Source organism: Anomalospiza imberbis, unplaced genomic scaffold (assembly GCF_031753505.1).
Source record: "Anomalospiza imberbis isolate Cuckoo-Finch-1a 21T00152 unplaced genomic scaffold, ASM3175350v1 scaffold_1188, whole genome shotgun sequence".
NCBI lineage: Eukaryota > Metazoa > Chordata > Aves > Passeriformes > Viduidae > Anomalospiza > Anomalospiza imberbis.
The window spans coordinates 6,873-28,570 of NW_027099581.1; the positions used below are offsets into that span (position 1 = coordinate 6,873).

At 57.0% G+C, this 21,698-nt stretch overlaps 1 protein-coding gene across 1 annotated transcript; it reads right to left on the reverse strand.

Moving 5' to 3' along the window:
- Window positions 1-297: 297 nt before the first annotated feature.
- Window positions 298-21,467, reverse strand: LOC137465899 (spectrin beta chain, non-erythrocytic 4-like). Its single transcript, XM_068177906.1, is given in 18 exon segments — window positions 298-442; window positions 3,141-3,343; window positions 6,681-7,437; window positions 8,515-8,652; window positions 8,739-9,609; window positions 11,086-11,236; window positions 11,315-11,617; window positions 13,853-14,011; window positions 14,091-14,208; window positions 15,194-15,381; window positions 16,814-16,926; window positions 17,175-17,290; window positions 17,397-17,477; window positions 17,555-17,646; window positions 17,727-17,900; window positions 20,451-20,588; window positions 20,590-20,603; window positions 21,407-21,467. Coding segments are annotated over 18 exon segments (3,807 nt in total). The 3' UTR covers window positions 298-312.
- Between the last annotated feature and the right edge of the window lie 231 nt (window positions 21,468-21,698).

Consider the following 21,698-nt stretch of genomic DNA (forward strand, 5'->3'; position numbering starts at 1 on the left):
GGGGGACAAGTTTGGGTCTCACCAGCCTTGCAACTGCTGAGGATGGACCACAGAAGGTCCCACCCTGGCCACCAGCGAAGCCCCCCGAGATGCTGAGGAGCCTCCGTGGGGCTGGAGGGACCCCCCCCGGCCCAACTCCGGGGGAGATTTTTGGGGGTCCCCCACCCCAAAACCCACCGGGTGACCTGAGGTGGAGCCCACCACGCACCAGGAGGTGACACCGGAGGTGACACCAAGGTGGGGTCTGACCACCCCCCACCCGCAGGAGGACCTGGAGCCCACCCCCACCGTGGAGGATTTTGGGGAGGGGTCTCAGATTTTGGGGAGGGGTCTCAGGAGGCCGGGTCTGACCTCGCGGCAGTCCTGGAGGAACCTCTGGAGCTCGAGGTGGTCCTGGAGCCGCCGTGTCCACTCCTGGGCCAGCTGATGGTTCCGTTGGCTCCTGCGGGGGTGGGGTGGGGTGGGAACCCCCTAATTAACCCGTGATTAATTAACCCTCGATTAACCCTTAATGAACCCCCTGAAGCTCCCCTCCAAGGGGAAACTGAGGCACGAGGTTCCATCTGGGATCCACCAGCAAATCCAGCTCCGTCCTCGTTCCTGGGGGGTCCTGGGTGGAGTTTTGAGGATCTGGGTGGGGTTTTGAGGATCTGGGTGGGGTTTTGGGGATCTGGGTGGAGTTTTGGGGATCTGGGTGGAGTTTTGGGGTCCTGGGTGGAGTTTTGGGTTCCTGGGTGGAGTTTTGGGGTTCCTGGGTGGAATTTTTGGGTTCCTGGGTGGAGTTTTGGGGATCTGGGTGGAGTTTTGGGTTCCTGGGTGGAGTTTTGGGGATCTGGGTGGAGTTTTGGGGTTCCTGGGTGGAATTTTTGGGTTCCTGGGTGGAGTTTTGGGGATCTGGGTGGGGTTTTGGTGTCCTGGATGGTGTTCTGGGATCCTGGGTGGAGTTTTGGGGATCTGGGTGGAGTTTTGGGTTCCTGGGTGGAGTTTTGAGGTCCTGGATGGAATTTTGGAGTTCTGCTTGGTGTTTTGGGTTCCTGGGTGGAGTTTTGGGTTCCTGGGTGGAGTTTTGGGTTCCGGGGTGGAGTTTTGGGGTCCTGGGTGGGGTTTTGGGGATCTGGGTTGGGTTTTGGGGATCTGGGTGGAGTTTTGGGGATCTGGGTGGAGTTTTGGTGTCCTGGATGGTGTTCTGGGGTCCTGGGTGGAGTTTTGGGTTCCTGGGTGGGATTTTGGGGTCCTGGGTGGAGTTTTGGGGATCTGGGTGGAGTTTTGGGGGTCCTGGTGGAGTTTTGGGGATCTGGGTGGAGTTTTGGGGATCTGGGTGGAGTTTTGGGGTCTTGGGTGGAGTTTTGGGGTCCTGGGTTGGGTTTTGAGGATCTGGGTAGGGTTTTGAGGTCCTGGGTGGAGTTTTGGGGTCTGGGTGGAATTTTGGAGTTCTGCTTGGTGTTTTGGGGTCCTGGGTGGTGTTTTGGGGATCTGGGTGGAATTTTGGGGTTCCTGGGTGGAGTTTTGAGGTCCTGGATGAAATTTTGGAGTTCTGCATGGTGTTTTGGGTTCCTGGGTGGAGTTTTGGGGTCCTGGGTGGAATTTTGGGGATCTGGGTGGAGTTTTGGGGTTCCTGGGTGGAGTTTTGAGGTCCTGGATGAAATTTTGGAGTTCTGCTTGGTGTTTTGGGTTCCTGGATGGAGTTTTGGGGTCCTGGGTGGAGTTTTGGGGTCCTGGGTGGAATTTTTGGGTTCCTGGGTGGGGTTTTGGGGATCTGGGTTGGGTTTTGGGGATCTGGGTGGGGTTTTGGGGATCTGGGTGGAGTTTTGGGTTCCTGGGTGGAGTTTTGGGGTCCTGGGTGGTGTTTTGGGGTCCTGGACGGAATTTTGGGTTCCTGGGTGGAGTTTTGGGGATCTGGATGGAGTTTTGGAGATCTGGTGGAGTTTTGGGGTCCTGGGTGGAGTTTTGGAGATCTGGGTGGAGTTTTGGAGATCTGGATGGAGTTTTGGGGATCTGGGTGGAATTTTTGGGTTCCTGGGTGGGGTTTTGGGGATCTGGATGGAGTTTTGAGTTCCTGGATGGAGTTTTGGGTTCTTGGGTGGGGTTTTGGGTTCCTGGGTGGTGTCTTGGGGTCCTGGGTGGAGTTTTGGGGATCTGGGTGGAGTTTTGGGGTCCTGGGTGGTGTTTTGAGGATCTGGTGGAGTTTGGGCTCCTGGATGGTGTCTCGGGGTCCTGGGTGGAGTTTTGAGGTCCTGGATGGAATTTTGGGGTTCTGCATGGTGTTTTGGGTTCCTGGGTGGAGTTTTGGGGTCCTGGGTGGAGTTTTGGGGTCCTGGGTGGAGGTTTAGGTTCCGGGAGGGAGTTTTGGGGTCCTGGATGGAGTTTTGGGGTCCTGGGTGGGGTTTTGAGGATCTGGGTGGAGTTTTGGGGTCCTGGGTGGAATTTTGGGGTTCCTGGGTGGAATTTTGGGGTTCTGCATGGTGTTTTGGGTTCCTGGATGGTGTTTTGGGTTCCCGGGTGGGGTTTTGGGGATCTGGGTGGAGTTTTGGGGTCCCTGATGGTGTTTTGGGGTCCTGGATCGTGTTTTTGGGGATCTGGGTGGAGTTTTGGGGTCCTGGGTGGAGGTTTGGGTTCCTGGGTGGAATTTTGGAGTTCTGCTTGGTGTTTTGGGTTCCTGGGTGGAGTTTTGGGGTCCTGGGTGGAGGTTTGGGTTCCTGGATGGAGTTTTGGGTTCCTGGATCTTGTTTTGGGGTCTTGGGTGGGTTTTGAGGTCCTGGATGGAATTTTGGAGTTCTGCATGGTGTTTTGGGTTCCTGGGAGGAGTTTTGGGGTCCTGGGTGGAGTTTTGAGGTCCTGGATGGGGTTTTGGGGTCCTGGATGGAGTTTTGGGTTCCTGGGTGGGGTTTTGGGGATCTGGGTGGAGTTTTGGGGTCCTGGGTGGAGTTTTGAGGATCTGGGTGGAGTTTTGGGGTCCTGGGTGGAGTTTTGAGGTCCTGGATGGACTTTTGGAGTTCTGCATGGTGTTTTGGGGTCCTGGATGGTGTTTTGAGGTCCTGGGTGGAATTTTGGGGTTCTGGGTGGAGTTTTGGGTTCCTGAGAGCTGCTGGTGGCTCCGGGGTTCTCCTGGTGGGTCAGGGGTCTCCACGACGGGCACCTACTTGGCCCGGAGCCCCTCCATGGCCTCGGCCACGCGGTCGCTGTGGAGGTTGCGCTGGCGCCGGAGGCTCTCGCCGGCCTGCAGGACCAGCTGGACCTTCTGCAGGTTCAGCTCCAGCGTGGTGGTGAAGTCCTTGTGCTTCTTCAGCGCCTTGGTCACCCCTTCCACCGTGTCCGGCAGCTCGGCGTGGGCCAGGGTGGTCTCCTGAGAGGGTTTGGTGGGGGTGGTGACCTCTGCCCTGCCCTTGGGGTGGTGACCTCAATGCCACAGGAGCTCCACCAGGAGCTGCTCCCACCCAAATCCATCACTCATGACCATCTACAAACCATTCCCACCACTCAAAATCCTCTTCCACCCATCTCCATCACCCCAGACCTTCTCCCTCCCATCGTCCTCATCACACAAAATCATCTCCATCAACCAGGACCTTCTCCCACCCATCGTCCTCATCACCATCCATCATCTCCATCACCCCAGACCTTCTCCCTCCCACTGTCCTCATCACCCATCCATCATCTCCATCAACCAGGACCTTCTCCCTCCCATCATTCCCACCGCCATCCATCATCTCCATCAACCAGGACCTTCTCCCTCCCATCATCCCCATCACCCATCCATCATCTCCATCAACCAGGACCTTCTCCCTCCCATTGTCCTATTCACCATCCACCATCTCCATCAACCAGGACCTTCTCCCACCCATCGTCCTCATCACCCATCCATCATCTCCATCACCTAGGACCTTCTCCCTCCCATCATTCCCACCACCATCCATCATCTCCATCAACCAGGACCTTCTCCCTCCCATCATTCCCACCGCCATCCATCATCTCCATCAACCAGGACCTTCTCCCACCCATCGTCCTCATCACCAATCCATCATCTCCATCAACCAGGACCTTCTCCCACCCATCGTCCTCATCACCCATCCATCATCTCCATCAACCAGGACCTTCTCCCACCCATCGTCCTCATCACTATCCATCATCTCCATCAACCAGGACCTTCTCCCACCCATTGTTCTCATCACCATCCATCATCTCCATCAACCAGGACCTTCTCCCACCCATTGTTCTCATCACCATCCATCATCTCCATCAACCAGGACCTTCTCCCTCCCATCGTCCTCATCACCCATCCATCATCTCCATCAACCAGGACCTTCTCCCACCCATTGTCCTCATCACCATCCATCATCTCCATCAACCAGGACCTTCTCCCTCCCATTGTCCTCATCACTATCCATCATCTCCATCAACCAGGACCTTCTCCCTCACATTGTTCTCATCACCCATCCATCATCTCCATCACCTAGGACCTTCTCCCACCCATCGTCCTCATCACCCATCCATCATCTCCATCAACCAGGACCTTCTCCCACCCATTGTCCTCATCACCATCCATTATCTCCATCAACCAGGACCTTCTCCCTCCCATCATTCCCACCACCATCCATCATCTCCTTCAACCAGGACCTTCTCCCTCCCATTGTCCTCATCACCATCCATCATCTCCATCAACCAGGACCTTCTCCCTCCCATTGTCCTATTCACCATCCACCATCTCCATCAACCAGGACCTTCTCCCACCCATTGTCCTCATCACCACCCACCATCTCCATCAACCAGGACCTTCTCCTACCCATTGATCTCATCACCATCCACCATCTCCATCAACCAGGACCTTCTCCCTCCCACTGTCCTCATCACCCATCCATCATCTCCATCAACCAGGACCTTCTCCCACCCATTGTCCTATACACCATCCATCATCTCCATCAACCAGGACCTTCTCCCACCCATCGTCCTCATCACCATCCATCATCTCCATCAACCAGGACCTTCTTCCACCCATTGTCCTCATCACCATCCATCATCTCCTTCAACCAGGACCTTCTCCCTCCCATTGTCCTCATCACCCACCCATCATCTCCATCAACCAGGACCTTCTCCCTCCCATCATTCCCACCACCATCCATCATCTCCATCAACCCTGACCTTCTCCCACCCATCGTCCTCATCACCATCCATCATCTCCATCAACCAGGACCTTCTCCCTCCCATTGTCCTCATCACCCACCCATCATCTCCATCAACCAGGACCTTCTCCCTCCCATCATTCCCACCACCATCCATCATCTCCATCAACCCTGACCTTCTCCCACCCATCGTCCTCATCACCATCCATCATCTCCATCAACCAGGACCTTCTCCCTCCCATTGTCCCCAGCACCATCCATCATCTCCATCAACCAGGACCTTCTCCCACCCATCATTCCCACCACCATCCATCATCTCCATCAACCAGGACCTTCTCCCTCCCATCATTCCCACCACCATCCATCATCTCCATCAACCAGGACCTTCTCCCTCCCATCATTCCCACCACCATCCATCATCTCCATCACCTAGGACCTTCTCCCTCCCATCATTCCCATCACCATCCATCATCTCCATCAACCAGGACCTTCTCCCACCCATCGTCCTCATCACCATCCATCATCTCCATCAACCAGGACCTTCTCCCACCCATTGATCTCATCACCATCCATCATCTCCATCAACCAGGACCTTCTCCCACCCATTGTCCTATTCACCATCCATCATCTCCATCAACCAGGACCTTCTCCCACCCGTTGTCCTCATCACCATCCATCATCTCCATCAACCAGGACCTTCTCCTACCCATTGTCCTCATCACCCATTCATCATCTCCATCAACCAGGACCTTCTCCCACCCATCGTCCTCATCACCCATCCATCATCTCCATCAACCAGGACCTTCTCCCACCCCTTCCCACCACCATCCATCATCTCCATCAACCAGGACCTTCTCCCCGCCATCGTCCCCATCACCAATCCATCATCTCCATCAACCAGGACCTTCTCCCACCTATCGTCCTCATCACCATCCATCATCTCCATCAACCAGGACCTTCTCCCTCCCATCGTCCCCATCACCAATCCATCATCTCCATCAACCAGGACCTTCTCCCACCCGTTGTCCTCATCACCATCCATCATCTCCATCAACCAGGACCTTCTCCCTCCCATCGTCCCCATCACCAATCCATCATCTCCATCAACCAGGACCTTCTCCCACCCATTGTCCTATTCACCATCCATCATCTCCATCAACCAGGACCTTCTCCCACCCACTGTCCTCATCACCCATCCATCATCTCCATCAACCAGGACCTTCTCCCACCCATCGTCCTCATCACCATCCATCATCTCCATCAACCAGGACCTTCTCCCACCCATCGTCCTCATCACCCATCCATCATCTCCATCAACCAGGACCTTCTCCCACCCCTTCCCACCACCATCCATCATCTCCATCAACCAGGACCTTCTCCCACCCATCGTCCTCATCACCCATCCATCATCTCCATCAACCAGGACCTTCTCCCACCCCTTCCCACCACCATCCATCATCTCCATCAACCAGGACCTTCTCCCACCCATCGTCCTCATCACCCATCCATCATCTCCATCAACCAGGACCTTCTCCCACCCCTTCCCACCACGTCCTCCCAGACCTGGTTGTAGAGGCTGTTTTGGCACTGCTGCACGTCCCGCAGGAAGAGGTGGAAGACGTGGGACTGCACCAGGACCTCCCTCCTCATCTCCCAGCTCTGCAGGAGCTTCCCCCAGCCCGCGTCCAACTTCTGCAGCCACTGCTGGAGGGACAGGTAGGGCACCTCCATCTCCTCCAGGGCCAGCAGCTCGCTGGCCGCCTGGATCTTGGCGTAGTCCTCCTCGTAGCCGTTGATCTCCTCCTTGAGGGCCACGTGGACGTTCAGCAGCCTCTCGGCCTCGGCCAAGCTGTCGGGGACCTCCTCGGAGCCCACGGCCGCTTGGGTCTTCACCAACCACCCCAAGAAGTTGTCCAGGTCCTGGATGAACTGCTGGAGTCGGCCGGCGATGGTCAAGGTGTCCTCGCAACCTTGGAGGGCCCGCTTGAGGTTGTCCCACTCCTCGCTGATCTCCTCGAAGGGCAGCAGGATCTCCAGGGCGCGGCCGGGGTGGGCGGCGGCCAAGGCCTCGCCCTCCTGCTGGAGCTCCACCAGCCGTGGCTCCAGGACCACCAGGGCGGCCTCCATGGTGGACAAGCGGCGCTGCAGGGCCAGGACCCCGCCCAGGTCGCTGCCGCCGGACTGGGTGGCCTCGATGGCTTTTCTCTTCTCCCGCACCTGCGCCTTCATCTCGCTGCACTCCAGGAGGAAGTTCTGGATCTTCAGCACGGAGCTGAGCTGGCTCTTCTTGTTCTCCACCAGCTCCACCACCCGGTTCCAGCTGGGGATGGGGACAGGAGCGGGGTGAGACCCCACCCGAGCTGGGACGGGGCCCACCGGGATCAGCAGCAACCCTTGGGATGGGCTGGGAATGGTGGCCTGGAGACCTGGACCCCATGGGGACGTCCCACCACCGGAGAACCACTGGTTGGGGGTCTCCAGGCAGCCCCACAAAAGCTCCTCCCACCAAGGAGACCTCAAGAAGGTTGGGACTCATTTCAGGACCCCCAGGATGGGCTTGGATCATTGTCCTGGAGACCTGGACCCCATGGGGACGTCCCACCACCGGACAACCACGGGTTGGGGGTCTCCTCCCACCAAGGAGACCTCAAGAAGGTTGAGACTCATTTCACGACCCCCAGGATGGGCTTGGACCATTCCATTGGAGATCTGGACCCCATGGGGACGTCCCACCACCGGAGAACCACTGGTTGGGGGTCTCCAGGCAGCCCCACACAAAGCTCCTCCCACCAAGGAGACCTCAAGAAGGTTGGGACTCATTTCAGGACCCCCAGGATGGGCTTGGACCATTCCATTGGAGACCTGGACCCCATGGGGACGTCCCACCACCGGACAACCACAGGTTGGGGGTCTCCAGGCAGCCCCACACAAAAGCTCCTCCCACCAAGGAGACCTCAAGAAGGTTGAGACTCATTTCAGGACCCCCAGGATGGGCTTGGACCATTCCATTGGAGACCTGGACCCCATGGGGACGTCCCACCACCGGAGAACCACGGGTTGGGGGTCTCCTCCCACCAAGGAGACCTCAAGAAGGTTGAGACTCATTTCAGGACCCCCAGGATGGGCTTGGATCATTGTCCTGGAGACCTGGACCCCATGGGGACGTCCCACCACCGGACAACCACAGGTTGGGGGTCTCCTCCCACCAAGGAGACCTCAAGAAGGTTGAGACTCATTTCACGACCCCCAGGATGGGCTTGGACCATTCCATTGGAGATCTGGACCCCATGGGGACGTCCCACCACCGGAGAACCACAGGTTGGGGGTCTCCAGGCAGCCCCACCAAGGAGACCCCAAGAAGGTCAAGGCCCACCTTGGGTCCCCCCCACACCCGTACCGGCTGTTGAGGTGGTCCTGGCAGGACCGGACCTCGTCTGAGCTGGGGTGGCCACCATCCACCAGCTGCTGCACCACCTGGTTGACGTCCAGGATGCGCCCCATGACGCTGTTCATCTCCTGGTCCAGGCTCTCGAACCTGAGCAGACGGACACGGGCAGGTCCACCACGGCACGAGAGACCTCAACGTCCCACCCCACCCCACCCCACCCCACCCCACCCCACCTGTGCTGGACCACCTCGACCTCATCCAGCTCCTCGGGCACCTCCATCTTCTCCAACCACTGCTCCTTCTCGTCCACCCACACCTCGCAGGCGTGGACCTCGCTGAACATGCGGTAGACGGCCAGCGCGTCCTGCAGCCACTGCGTCCTCAGCACGGCCACCTCGGCCACCTCGCCGTAGAGCTGCTCCACCTCCACCACGCGGATCTGGACGTCCACGCCCTGCCGGTGGTCGGGGGCCAGGAGGGCCAGCTGCTTGCGGAGGGACAGGACGGCGGCGCGGTGCTTCTCCACCTCGTCCACCACGGCGCGGTGCTTGCGCAGGAGGGCCTGGCTGGAGTAGTCGTCGTGGCCGAAGTCGTCGCTGGACACGATGCGGTACGTGTCCTGCAGCCAGGCCACCAGGTCGTCCGTCTCGGCGCTGAACTGGAAGAAGTTCAGGGCGTCCTCCAAGCGTTGCTGGTGGAGCCCCGTGACCTCCTCCAGCTTCTTCCACCGCAAGCAGACTTCTCGCATCTTCTCCTGGATGCCCACGGAGCTGAAGGACTTCTTGGCCAGGATCTTCTCGCCTTTCTTCATGGTCTGGTGCAGCAGCGCCCGGCGGTTGCCCAGCTCGCCCAGCATGGTCTTGTGTTTGTTGGTCAAGGTCACGACGCTGCTGAGGTCGCGGCCGCAGGTCTTGGCGGCCAGGATCTTCTCCTTCTCGCGGATCCAGGCCTCGGCCTCCTCCATCTCCTGGAAGAAGGTCCAGAGCTGGCGGGAGTCCTCCAGCTCCTTCCTCCTCTTGGCCGCCAGCTCCTCCAGCTCCTCCAGGCACGTCTGGACGTGGTTGACGCGGTTGCAGATGATCTGGGGGTCGCAGGGTTGGTAGCCTGGGCCAGGAGAAGGGGTTTAGACGGTGGCAGGGGGTGTCCAGGACGCGGTGGGGTCACTGGCCACAAGGGTGTCCAAGGAAGGACCGACCGTGGCGCGCTGGGCTCTGGTCCCAGGTTGGACTCAAAGATCTCAGAGGGCTTCTCCAAGCTTATGGGTTCCTTGGGGACTCTTGGAGGTGACCCATCAGAACCTTGGGTTGACCCTTCCCTGGTCCACCAAGACCTTGGGTTGACCCTTCCCTGGTCCACCAAGACCTTGGGTTGACCCTCCCATGGCCCACCAGGACCTTGGCCTGACCTTTCCATGATCTACCAAAACCGTGGGTCAACCTTTCCATGGTCCACCAAGATCAGGGACTGAAACTCCCATGGCCCACCAAAACCTTGGTTGACCTTTCCACAGCCCACCCAAACCTCAGCTGATCCTTCCATGGTCCATCAAGACCTTGGCTGACCCTTCCATGGTCCATCAAGACCTTGGTTGACCTTTCCATGGTCCGTCAAGACCTTGGTTGACCCTTCCATGGTCCATCAAAACCTTGGTTGACCTTTCCATGGTCTGTCAAGACCTTGGCTGACCATTCCATGGTCCATCAAGACCTTGGTTGACCTTTCCATGGTCCATCAAGACCTTGGCTGACCCTTCCATGGTCTGTCAAGACCTTGGCTGACCCTTCCATGGTCCGTCAAGACCTTGGTTGACCTTTCCATGGTCCATCAAGACCTTGGTTGACCCTTCCATGGTCCATCAAGACCTTGGCTGATCCTTCCATGGTCCATCAAGACCTTGGCTGACCCTTCCATGGTCCATCAAGACCTTGGCTGACCCTTCCATGGTCCATCAAGACCTTGGTTGACCTTTCCATGGTCCATCAAGACCTTGGCTGACCCTTCCATGGTCCATCAAGACCTTGGTTGACCTTTCCATGGTCCGTCAAGACCTTGGCTGACCCTTCCATGGTCCATCAAGACCTTGGCTGACCCTTCCATGGTCCATCAAGACCTTGGCTGACCCTTCCATGGTCCATCAAGACCTTGGTTGACCTTTCCATGGTCTGTCAAGACCTTGACTGACCCTTCCATGGTCCATCAAGACCTTGGTTGACCTTTCCACGGTCTGTCAAGACCTTGGCTGACCCTTCCATGGTCCATCAAGACCTTGGTTGACCTTTCCATGGTCTGTCAAGACCTTGGCTGACCCTTCCATGGTCCATCAAGACCTTGGTTGACCCTTCCATGGTCCATCAAGACCTTGGCTGACCCTTCCATGGTCCATCAAGACCTTGGTTGACCATTCCATGGTCCATCAAGACCTTGGTTGACCTTTCCATGGTCTGTCAAGACCTTGGCTGACCCTTCCATGGTCCACCAAGACCTTGGCTGACCCTTCCATGGTCCATCAAGACCTTGGTTGACCCTTCCCAAGGGGCCCTTCCCCCTCCCCTGGTTGCCCGCCCTGGTGGCCCCCGTTACCCTCCAGCTCCGAGAACTTGAGCGCGGCAGCGTTGAGGGCCTGGACGCGCTCGGTCTGGGCCGAGATGTCGGCCTCCAGCAGCCCGTGCTTCTGCAGGAGGTCCTCAACCTCCAGCAGATGCTTCCCCAAATCCTTGGAGACCAGAAGAACCTGGAGAAGAAAAACCAAACCGCGTCATCCGGCGCCGCCGGAATTTTCGCCGCGCCGCCGAATCTCCTCCGTCCCCACCTGCATCTCCTCCATCCAGTCGATCATGTAGACCATCTCCTGGAAGATCTTCTGGAGGGCCAGGTTCTGCTCGAGGCGGGCGCGGCGGGCGCGGACCAGCTCGGTCAGCAGCGCCCACTGGCGCAGGATGTTGTCCTTCTGGGCGCCGATGCGCCGCGTGTCGTAGTAGCCCTCGGACTCCATCTCCAGGGCCAGCTCCACCACCACCTGGATGCGCTCCTGGTACGAGGAGATGTCGGCCTCGATGGCCTCGTGCTTCTTCATGGCCGCCTCCACCGCCGGCAGGTCGTAGCCGAAGTTGTCCTGAAGGGGAGGGAGATGGAGCGGGGTGGGGTGGGGTCCTCAGCGGTCAAGGAGGAGGTTGAGGAGGTCCCACCAGCCCTCCGTGGTCAATGAGGAGCTCAATGAGGTCCAAGCCCCTCTCCGTGGTCAAGGAGGTCCCACCAGTCCACCATAATCAAGGAGGTCCAACCTCCTCTCCATGGTCATTGAGGAGGTCGAGGAGGTTCCACCAGTCCTCCGTGGTCAAGGAGGTCCCACCAGCCCTCCGTGGTCAATGAGGAGCTCAATGAGGTCCAAGCCCCTCTCTGTGGTCATGGAGGTCCCACCAGTCCACCATAATCAAGGAGGTCCAACCTCCTCTCCATGGTCATTGAGGAGGTCGAGGACGTTCCACCAGTCCTCCATGGTCAAGGAGGTCCCACCAGCCCTCCGTGGTCAATGAGGAGCTCAATGAGGTCCAAGCCCCTCTCCATGGTCAAGGAGGTCCCACCAGTCCACCATAATCAAGGAGGTCCAACCTCCTCTCCATGGTCATTGAGGAGGTCGAGGAGGTTCCACCAGTCCTCCATGGTCAAGGAGGTCCCACCAGCCCTCCGTGGTCAATGAGGAGCTCAATGAGGTCCAAGCCCCTCTCTGTGGTCATGGAGGTCCCACCAGTCCACCATAATCAAGGAGGTCCAACCTCCTCTCCATGGTCATTGAGGAGGTCGAGGAGGTTCCACCAGTCCTCCGTGGTCAAGGAGGTCCCACCAGCCCTCCGTGGTCAATGAGGAGCTCAATGAGGTCCAAGCCCCTCTCCATGGTCAAGGAGGTCCCACCAGTCCACCATAATCAAGGAGGTCCAACCTCCTCTCCATGGTCATTGAGGAGGTCGAGGAGGTTCCACCAGTCCTCCGTGGTCAAGGAGGTCCCACCAGCCCTCCATGGTCAATGAGGAGCTCAATGAGGTCCAAGCCCCTCTCCATGGTCAAGGAGGTCCCACCAGTCCACCATAATCAAGGAGGTCCAACCTCCTCTCCATGGTCATTGAGGAGGTCGAGGAGGTTCCACCAGTCCTCCGTGGTCAAGGAGGTCCCACCAGCCCTCCGTGGTCAATGAGGAGCTCAATGAGGTCCAAGCCCCTCTCTGTGGTCAAGGAGGTCCCACCAGTCCACTATAATCAAGGAGGTCCAACCTCCTCTCCATGGTCATTGAGGAGGTAGAGGAGGTTCCACCAGTCCTCCATGGTCAAGGAGGTCCCACCAGCCCTCCGTGGTCAATGAGGAGGCCAATGAGGTCCAAGCCCCTCTCTGTGGTCAAGGAGGTCCCACCAGTCCACCATAATCAAGGAGGTCCAACCTCCTCTCCATGGTCATTGAGGAGGTCGAGGAGGTTCCACCAGTCCTCCGTGGTCAAGGAGGTCCCACCAGCCCTCCATGGTCAATGAGGAGCTCAATGAGGTCCAAGCCCCTCTCCATGGTCAAGGAGGTCCCACCAGTCCACTATAATCAAGGAGGTCCAACCTCCTCTCCATGGTCATTGAGGAGGTAGAGGAGGTTCCACCAGTCCTCCATGGTCAAGGAGGTCCCACCAGCCCTCCGTGGTCAATGAGGAGGCCAATGAGGTCCAAGCCCCTCTCTGTGGTCAAGGAGGTCCCACCAGTCCACCATAATCAAGGAGGTCCAACCTCCTCTCCATGGTCAATGAGGAGGTCGAGGAGGTTCCACCAGTCCTCCGTGGTCAAGGAGGTCCCACCAGCCCTCCGTGGTCAATGAGGAGCTCAATGAGGTCCAAGCCCCTCTCTGTGGTCATGGAGGTCCCACCAGTCCACCATAATCAAGGAGGTCCAACCTCCTCTCCATGGTCATTGAGGAGGTCGAGGAGGTTCCACCAGTCCTCCGTGGTCAAGGAGGTCCCACCAGCCCTCCGTGGTCAATGAGGAGCTCAATGAGGTCCAAGCCCCTCTCTGTGGTCAAGGAGGTCCCACCAGTCCACCATAATCAAGGAGGTCCAACCTCCTCTCCATGGTCAAGAAGGAGCCCAATAAGGTCCAACCACCCCTCCCCTGGTCAAGGAGGTCCCACCACCTCTCCATGGTCAATGAGGAGATCGAAGATGTCCAACCATCCCCACCCATTCAAGGAGGACTCCAATGAGTTCCCACCATCCCCAACGAGGTCCCACCACCCAACACTGCGCTCCTCACCCCCACCCCACCCAGGGATTGTCCCACCCCAACCTGAAGGTCCCCCCACGACCTCTCCCACCCCACCCCACCTGCGAGACCAGGCGCTGGTTCTCGTTGAGCCACGTCTCCCTCATGATGGCCTTGTGGTCGAAGCGCTGGGCCAGCAGCTCCAGCTTCTCCTGCCGGATCAGCTCGTTCCTCAAGGCCACCTCCCGCTCGTGCTCCGCCTTCTCCAGGCAGGTCCAGGCCTGGTGGGTGGGGACGTGGGCTGGTCACGGGGGTCCCCAACCCCACCAAGGTGGTGGGACTCCATCTCCACGTCCTCACCTTGTTGATGTCAGAGATGCTCTTGCCCTCGCTGGGCACGTAGAGCTTGCGGTTGGTGGCCCGGAGTTTGCTCTGGATGGTGAAGAGCAGCACCTCGAGGTTCCCCTTCTCCTGGAACCTGGCGGGTGGCACCGGTGGGGAGGTCCCTGTCACCACCAGAGCGAGCTGGGACGTCAGCACCACCCTCCAGGTCCCACTGCCACCAGTTTGGGTCAAACTGGGACCTCCTCATCACCATCACCATGAGGTGGACCTCACCACCATCAACACCACCCTCCAGGTCCCACTGCCACCAGTTTGGGTCAAACTGGGACCTCCTCATCACCATCACCATGAGGTGGGACCTCACCATCATCATCACCACCCTCCAGGTCCCACTGCCACCAGTTTGGGTCAAACTAGGACCTCCTCATCACCATCACCATGAGGTGGGACCTCACCACCACCATCACCACCCTCCAGGTCCCACTGCCACCAGTTTGGGTCAAACTAGGACCTCCTCATCACCATCACCATGAGGTGGGACCTCACCACCACCATCACCACCCTCCAGGTCCCACTGCCACCAGTTTGGGTCAAACTAGGACCTCCTCATCACCATCACCATGAGGTGGGACCTCACCACCACCATCACCACCCTCCAGGTCCCACTGCCACCAGTTTGGGCTGAACTGGGACCTCCTCATCACCATCACCATGAGGTGGGACCTCACCACCACCATCACCACCCTCCAGGTCCCACTGCCACCAGTTTGGGTCAAACTGGGACCTCCTCATCACCATCACCATGAGGTGGGACCTCACCACCATCATCACCACCCTCCAGGTCCCACTGCCACCAGTTTGGGTCAAACTAGGACCTCCTCATCACCATCACCATGAGGTGGGGCCTCACCATCATCACCACCCCTCAGGTCCCATCCACCACCAATTTGGGTTGAACTAGGACCTCTCCACCACCATCATGACCATGACCACCACCACCACCACCCATGTCCCAGTGCCCCCAGTTTGGCTTGAACCGGGACCTGCTCATCTCCACCACCACCACCAGCAGCAAGGTGAGGTCCCACCCCACCACCAGCCCAGCAGGAGGTCCTCACTTGACAGGTTTCTCCAGGGTGCAGAAGGCGGTGAAGGCCTGGAGCTGCTGCTGGACGCCGGTCAGCGAGTTGGCGAACTTCTGGTTGGTGATGATGGTGATGGTGTGGTGGATCCAGGCCAGCAGCTCGGCCGCCAGCGCCTCGTAGCGCGCCGTGATGGCCGCGATCTCCATCACCTGGTCCAGCACCTGGTGGGGTTTGGGGTGGGCTTGGAGGTCCTGCAGGAACCCCCCCGAGAGCCACCTGGGGCTGGAGAGGTCACCAGGGTCCGGCCAGGCCAAGGAGTTGGGTGGTCGTGGTCGGGTTGGTGGGTGGGGAGGAGAGGTGGGATGGCCTTGGAGGTGGGGGTGGACCAAAGGGTGGACAAGGGATGGACAAGGGATGGACAATGGGTGGACAAAGGATGGATAAGGGATGGAGAAGGGATGGACAAAGGATGGAGAAGGGATGGACAAAGGATGGACAAAGGGTGGACAAGGGATGGACAAAGATGGACAGAGGATGGACAAGGGATGGACAAAGGGATGGACAAAGATGGACAAAGGGATGGACAAGGGATGGACAAGGGATGGACAAGGGGTGGACAAGGGATGGACAATGGATGGACAAAGATGGACAAGGGATGGACAAGGGGTGGACAAGGGATGGACAGAGGATGGACAAAGATGGACAAGGGATGGACAAAGATGGATAAGGGATGGACAAGGGATGGACAAGGGATGGACAAGGGATGGACAAAGATGGACAAGGGATGGACAGAGGATGGACAAGGGATGGACAAAGATGGATAAGGGATGGACAAAGGGTGGACAAGGGGTGGACAAGGGATGGACAAGGGATGGACAAGGGATGGACAAGGGATGGACAAAGATGGACAAGGGATGGACAAGGGGTGGACAAGGGATGGACAAAGGGTGGACAAGGGATGGACAAAGATGGACAAGGGATGGACAAGGGATGGACAAGGGGTGGACAAAGGGATGGACAAGGGATGGACAAAGATGGACAAGGGATGGACAGAGGATGGACAAAGATGGACAAGGGATGGACAAAGATGGACAAGGGATGGACAAGGGATGGACAAAGATGGACAAGGGATGGACAAGGGATGGACAAAGATGGACAAAGGATGGACAAGGGATGGACAAGGGATGGACAAAGGATGGACAATGGATGGACAAGGGATGGACAAAGGATGGACAAAGGATGGACAAGGGGTGGACAAGGGATGGACAAAGGATGGACAAGGGGTGGAGAAGGGATGGACAAGGGATGGACAAAGATGGACAAGGGGTGGACAAGGGGTGGACATGGGATGGACAAGGGATGGAGAAGGGATGGACATGGGATGGACAGAGGGGTGGACAAAGGGATGGACAAAGGAATGGACAAGAGATGGACAGAGGATGGACAAGGGGTGGACAAAGGGATGGAGAAGGGATGGACAAGGGATGGACAGAGGATGGACAATGGGTGATCAAGGGATGGACAAGAGATGGACAGAGGGGTGGACAAAGATGGACAAAGGGATGGGGCATCCATGGACAATGGGGTGGACCAAGGGGTGGACACCTCCTGGAGCCGGGGATGGAGACCCGCAGGACTCGGGTCAAGCCCCACCTTCCCGATGCGCTTCCCCTCCACCGCCAGCGCCTTCATCTTGGAGAAGTAGTGGTAGAAGGACACCACGTAGGTGATGATGGACTTCTCATCAGGGTCCTCCATGTTGACATCTGGTGGGGGGCAGAAGCTCAGGACCCCCCCAAACCTCCACCCCAGGACCACCAGACCCCAGGATGGTCCCACCAACGCCGGGCTGATCCCTCAACCTTGACCCTTCCCAGGAAAAAAAACCTCGCTCCCAAAAAAAGCGCACGGAGGTGGAAAACCGGACGGTGGAGATGATCCCACCCCACGCGGCCGGAGAGATGGACAGGTGGACAGGTGGACAGGTGGACAGGTGGACAGGCCCCGTCCGTACCCTCGGGGTCCAGCAGCTTGCTGAGCCCCAGGTGCTGCTCGGCCGTGTTGAAGGCCTGCTGGAGGTTGTAGGTGGCGTTGGACTTGGTCAGCTTGTGGAAGTCGATGAGATCCGGCCTGGGGTGGTGGGGTGGACACGGTCACCTCGACGCCCCCCCAAACCCTCAGAGGTGACCCCAACATCCAGGAGGTCCCTCCCCGTGTCCACCCCGCCGGCGCTGACCGGTGCCTGTGGATGAGGGCGTTGAAGGCCAGGCCGTCCCTCCAGCTGGTGGTGAAGTTCTGGATGTTGACCTCAGGGTAGCTGTGGAGGACACCGGGGGTCACCAGGGGTCACCAAACCTCCTGGGGGAGGTCCATGCCACCACCTCAGGTCCTCACCCCGCCGTCTTCATCTGGCACCAGAGCAGCAGCGCGTCCTTGGCCGAGCGCGTCTCCCGGTTGTCCTCGGTCTTGATCTTGATCACCTGGATCTGGGGGAGGAACGGTCAGGAGACACCTGGGGGCAGAGGAGGAGGACAAGGCGGGGACACGGAGAAGACCCTGGTGGCACCTGGAAGCGGAGGATGATGGTCCAGATGAGGCCGAGGGTCAGGCGGTGGTTGCCGTCCACGATGTCGTGGGAGCCGACGTTCTCCAGGTGGACGCGCTGCTCCTTGAGGAACTGCAGGGCCTTGTCCACGTTCTCCAGGGAGTGGATCCGCATCCGGCCCCGCGTCGGCTTGGGCTGCGGGGACACGGGGACCTCCGGCTCGGAGAAGGTCCTGCCACCCCACCCCAGCAGAACCAGTCCCAAAGTGGGCATGGTGGGAGCTGGGGATGGTGAGGAGGTCCCAGTTCCACCCAAACTGGGGGTGCTGCTCATGGTGATGATGATGATGATGATGGTGGTGGTGATGATGATGGTGGTGGTGATGGTGGTGGTGATGATGATGGTGGTGATGATGGTCATGAAGACAATGATGCTGCTCATGGCAATGGCGACAATCACGATGATGATGGATGATGATGATCCTCATGATAATGGTCATGGAGATGATGGTGATGATCTTCATCACGACAGTCACGGAGATGATGATGATGATTCTCATGATAACGGTCATGGAGATGATGATGATGATGATGATGATCCTCATGATGATGGTCATGGAGATGATGGTGATGATCCTCCTCATGACAAGTCACAGAGATGATGATGATGGTCATGGAGATGATGATGATCTTCATAATGACAGTCATGGAGACGATGATGATGATGATGACGATCCTCATAATGACAGTCACGGAGATGATGATGATGATGATGATCCTCATGATAACGGTCATGGAGATGATGATGATGATGATGATCCTCATGATAACGGTCATGGAGATGATGATGATGATGATGATCCTCATGAAAACGGTCATGGAGATGATGATGATGATGATCCTCATGACAGTCACGGAGATGATGATGATGATGATCCTCATGATAACCGTCATGGAGATGATGATGATCCTCATGATAAGGATCATGGAGATGATGATGATCCTCATGATAACGGTCATGGAGATGATGATGATGATGATCCTCATGATAACGTTCATGGAGATGATGATGATGATGCCAATGCTGGTGGTGATGATGATAACGACACTCATGACAAGGCTCATGGAGATGATGATGATGATGATGATGATGATGATGATGACGATGACGATGAAGGTGATAGAGAATGATGATGATGATGATGATGATGATGATGATGCACCACTCATGGCAATGATGACAGTAGATGACAATGATGATGATGATGATGATGACGATGATGACAATGACGATGAAGGTGATAGAGAATGATAATGATGCACCACTCATGGCAATGATGACAGTAGAGGACGACAACGATGATGATGATGATGATGACAATGACAATGACGATGAAGGTGATACAGAATGATGATGATGATGAAGATGCACTACTCATGGTAATGATGAGAGCAGAAGATGACAACGATGATGATGATGATGATGACAGAGATGATGACGATGACACTGATAGAGAATGATGATGATGATGATGATGCACCACTCATGGCAATGATGACAATAGATGACAACGATGATGAGGATGATGATGATGATGAAGGTGATGGAGAATGATGATGATGAAGATGCACCACTCATGGCAATGATGACAGCAGATGGCAACTATGATGATGACGATGATGATGATGATGAAGATGCACCACTCACGGCAATGCTGACAGCAGAAGATGACAACGATGACCATGATAATGACGATGACGACGATGACGATGAAGGTGACAGAGAATGATGATGATGATGAAGATGCACCACTCACGGCAATGCTGACAGCAGAAGATGACAATGATGACCATGATAATGACGATGACGACGATGACGGTGACAGAGAATGATGATGATGATGAAGATGCACCACTCATGGCAATGAGAGCAGAAGATGACAATGATGACGACGATGACGATGACGATGAAGGTGATAGAGAATGATGATGATGAAGATGCACCACTCATGGCAATGATGACAGCAGAAGATGACACGATGATGATGATGACAATGACGATGAAGGTGACAGAATGATGATGATGAAGATGCACCACTCATGGCAATGATGACAGCAGAAGATGACAACGATGATGATGATGACAATGACGATGAAGATGACAGAATGATGATGATGAAGATGCACCACTCATGGCAATGATGACAGCAGAAGATGACAATGATGACGACGATGACGATGACGATGAAGGTGATAGAGAATGATGATGATGAAGATGCACCACTCACGGCAATGCTGACAGCAGAAGATGACAATGATGACCATGATAATGACGATGATGACGGTGACGGTGACAGAGAATGATGATGATGATGAAGATGCACCACACATGGCAATGATGACAGCAGAAGATGACAATGATGACGATGACGATGACGATGAAGGTGATAGAGAATGATGAGGATGATGAAGATGCACCACTCACGGCAATGCTGACAGCAGAAGATGACAATGATGACGATGATGACAATGACGATGAAGGTGACAGAATGATGATGATGAAGATGCACCACTCATGGCAATGACGAGAGCAGAAGATGACAACGATGATGATGACGATGACGATGAAGGTGACAGAATGATGATGATGAAGATGCACCACTCATGGCAATGATGACAGCAGAAGATGACAACGATGATGACGATGACAACGATGGTGATGAAGACGCCGTGTGGGTCTCCTCACCAGGGTCTCCCCCGAGAGCACCTCGAGCAGCCGCGTCAGCACGAAGCCGTCGCGCAGGTCCGAGTAGAGGTCCCCGACGCGGCAGGCGGCGCGCGCCAGGTGGGCGTTCACCCACTTGGTGAAGGTCTTCTTCTGCACCCGCGTCCCGCTCATCTGGAGGGACATCGAGGTCACCCCAGAACCACCCCAAATTCCACCCCAGAACCACCCTGAGACCCCAAATCCACCCTGAGACCCCCACGGGACTCAGGAGCCTCCAGGTGGATGTTCACCCACTTGGTGAAGGTCTTCTCCTGCAACGCGTCCTGCTCGTCCGGGGGACATCGAGGTCACCCCAAAACCACCCCAGAACCACCCCAGAACCACCTTGAGACCCCAAATCCACCCTGAGACCCCAAATCCACCTTGAGACCCCAAATCCACCCTGAGACCCCCACGGGACTCAGGAGCCTCCAGGTGGACGTTCACCCACGTGGTGAAGGTCTTCTCCTACACCGTGTCCTGCTCATCTGGGGGACATCGAGGTCACCCCAGAACCACCCCAAATTCCACCCCAGAACCACCCAAATCCACCTTGAGACCCCAAATCCACCCCGAGACCCCAAATCCACCCTGAGACCCCCAAGGGTCTCAGGAGCCCCCAGGTGGACGTTCACCCACGTGGTGAAGGTCTTCTCCTGCACCATGTCCTGCTCGTCTGGGGGACATCGAGGTCACCCCAGAACCACCCCAGAACCACCTTGAGACCCCAAATCCACCCGGAGACCCCAAATCCACCCTGAGACCCCCACGGGACTCAGGAGCCTCCAGGTGGACGTTCACCCACGTGGTGAAGGTCTTCTCCTGCTCGTCCGGGGGACATCGAGGTCACCCCAAAACCACCCCAAAACCACCCCAAATCCACCCTGAGACCCCAAATCCACCCTGAGACCCCAAATCCACCCTGAGACCCCCACGGGACTCAGGAGCCTCCAGGTGGACGTTCACCCACGTGGTGAAGGTCTTCTCCTGCACCATGTCCTGCTCGTCTGGGGGACATCGAGGTCACCCCAAAACCACCCCAGAACCACCTTGAGACCCCAAATCCACCCTGAGAAGTCCACGGGACTCAGGAGCCTCCAGGTGGACGTTCACCCACTTGGTGAAGGTCTTCTCCTGCACCACGTCCTGCCCGACTGGGGGACATCGAGGTCACCCCAAATCCACCCCAGAACCACCCCAGAACCACCTTGAGACCCCAAATCCACC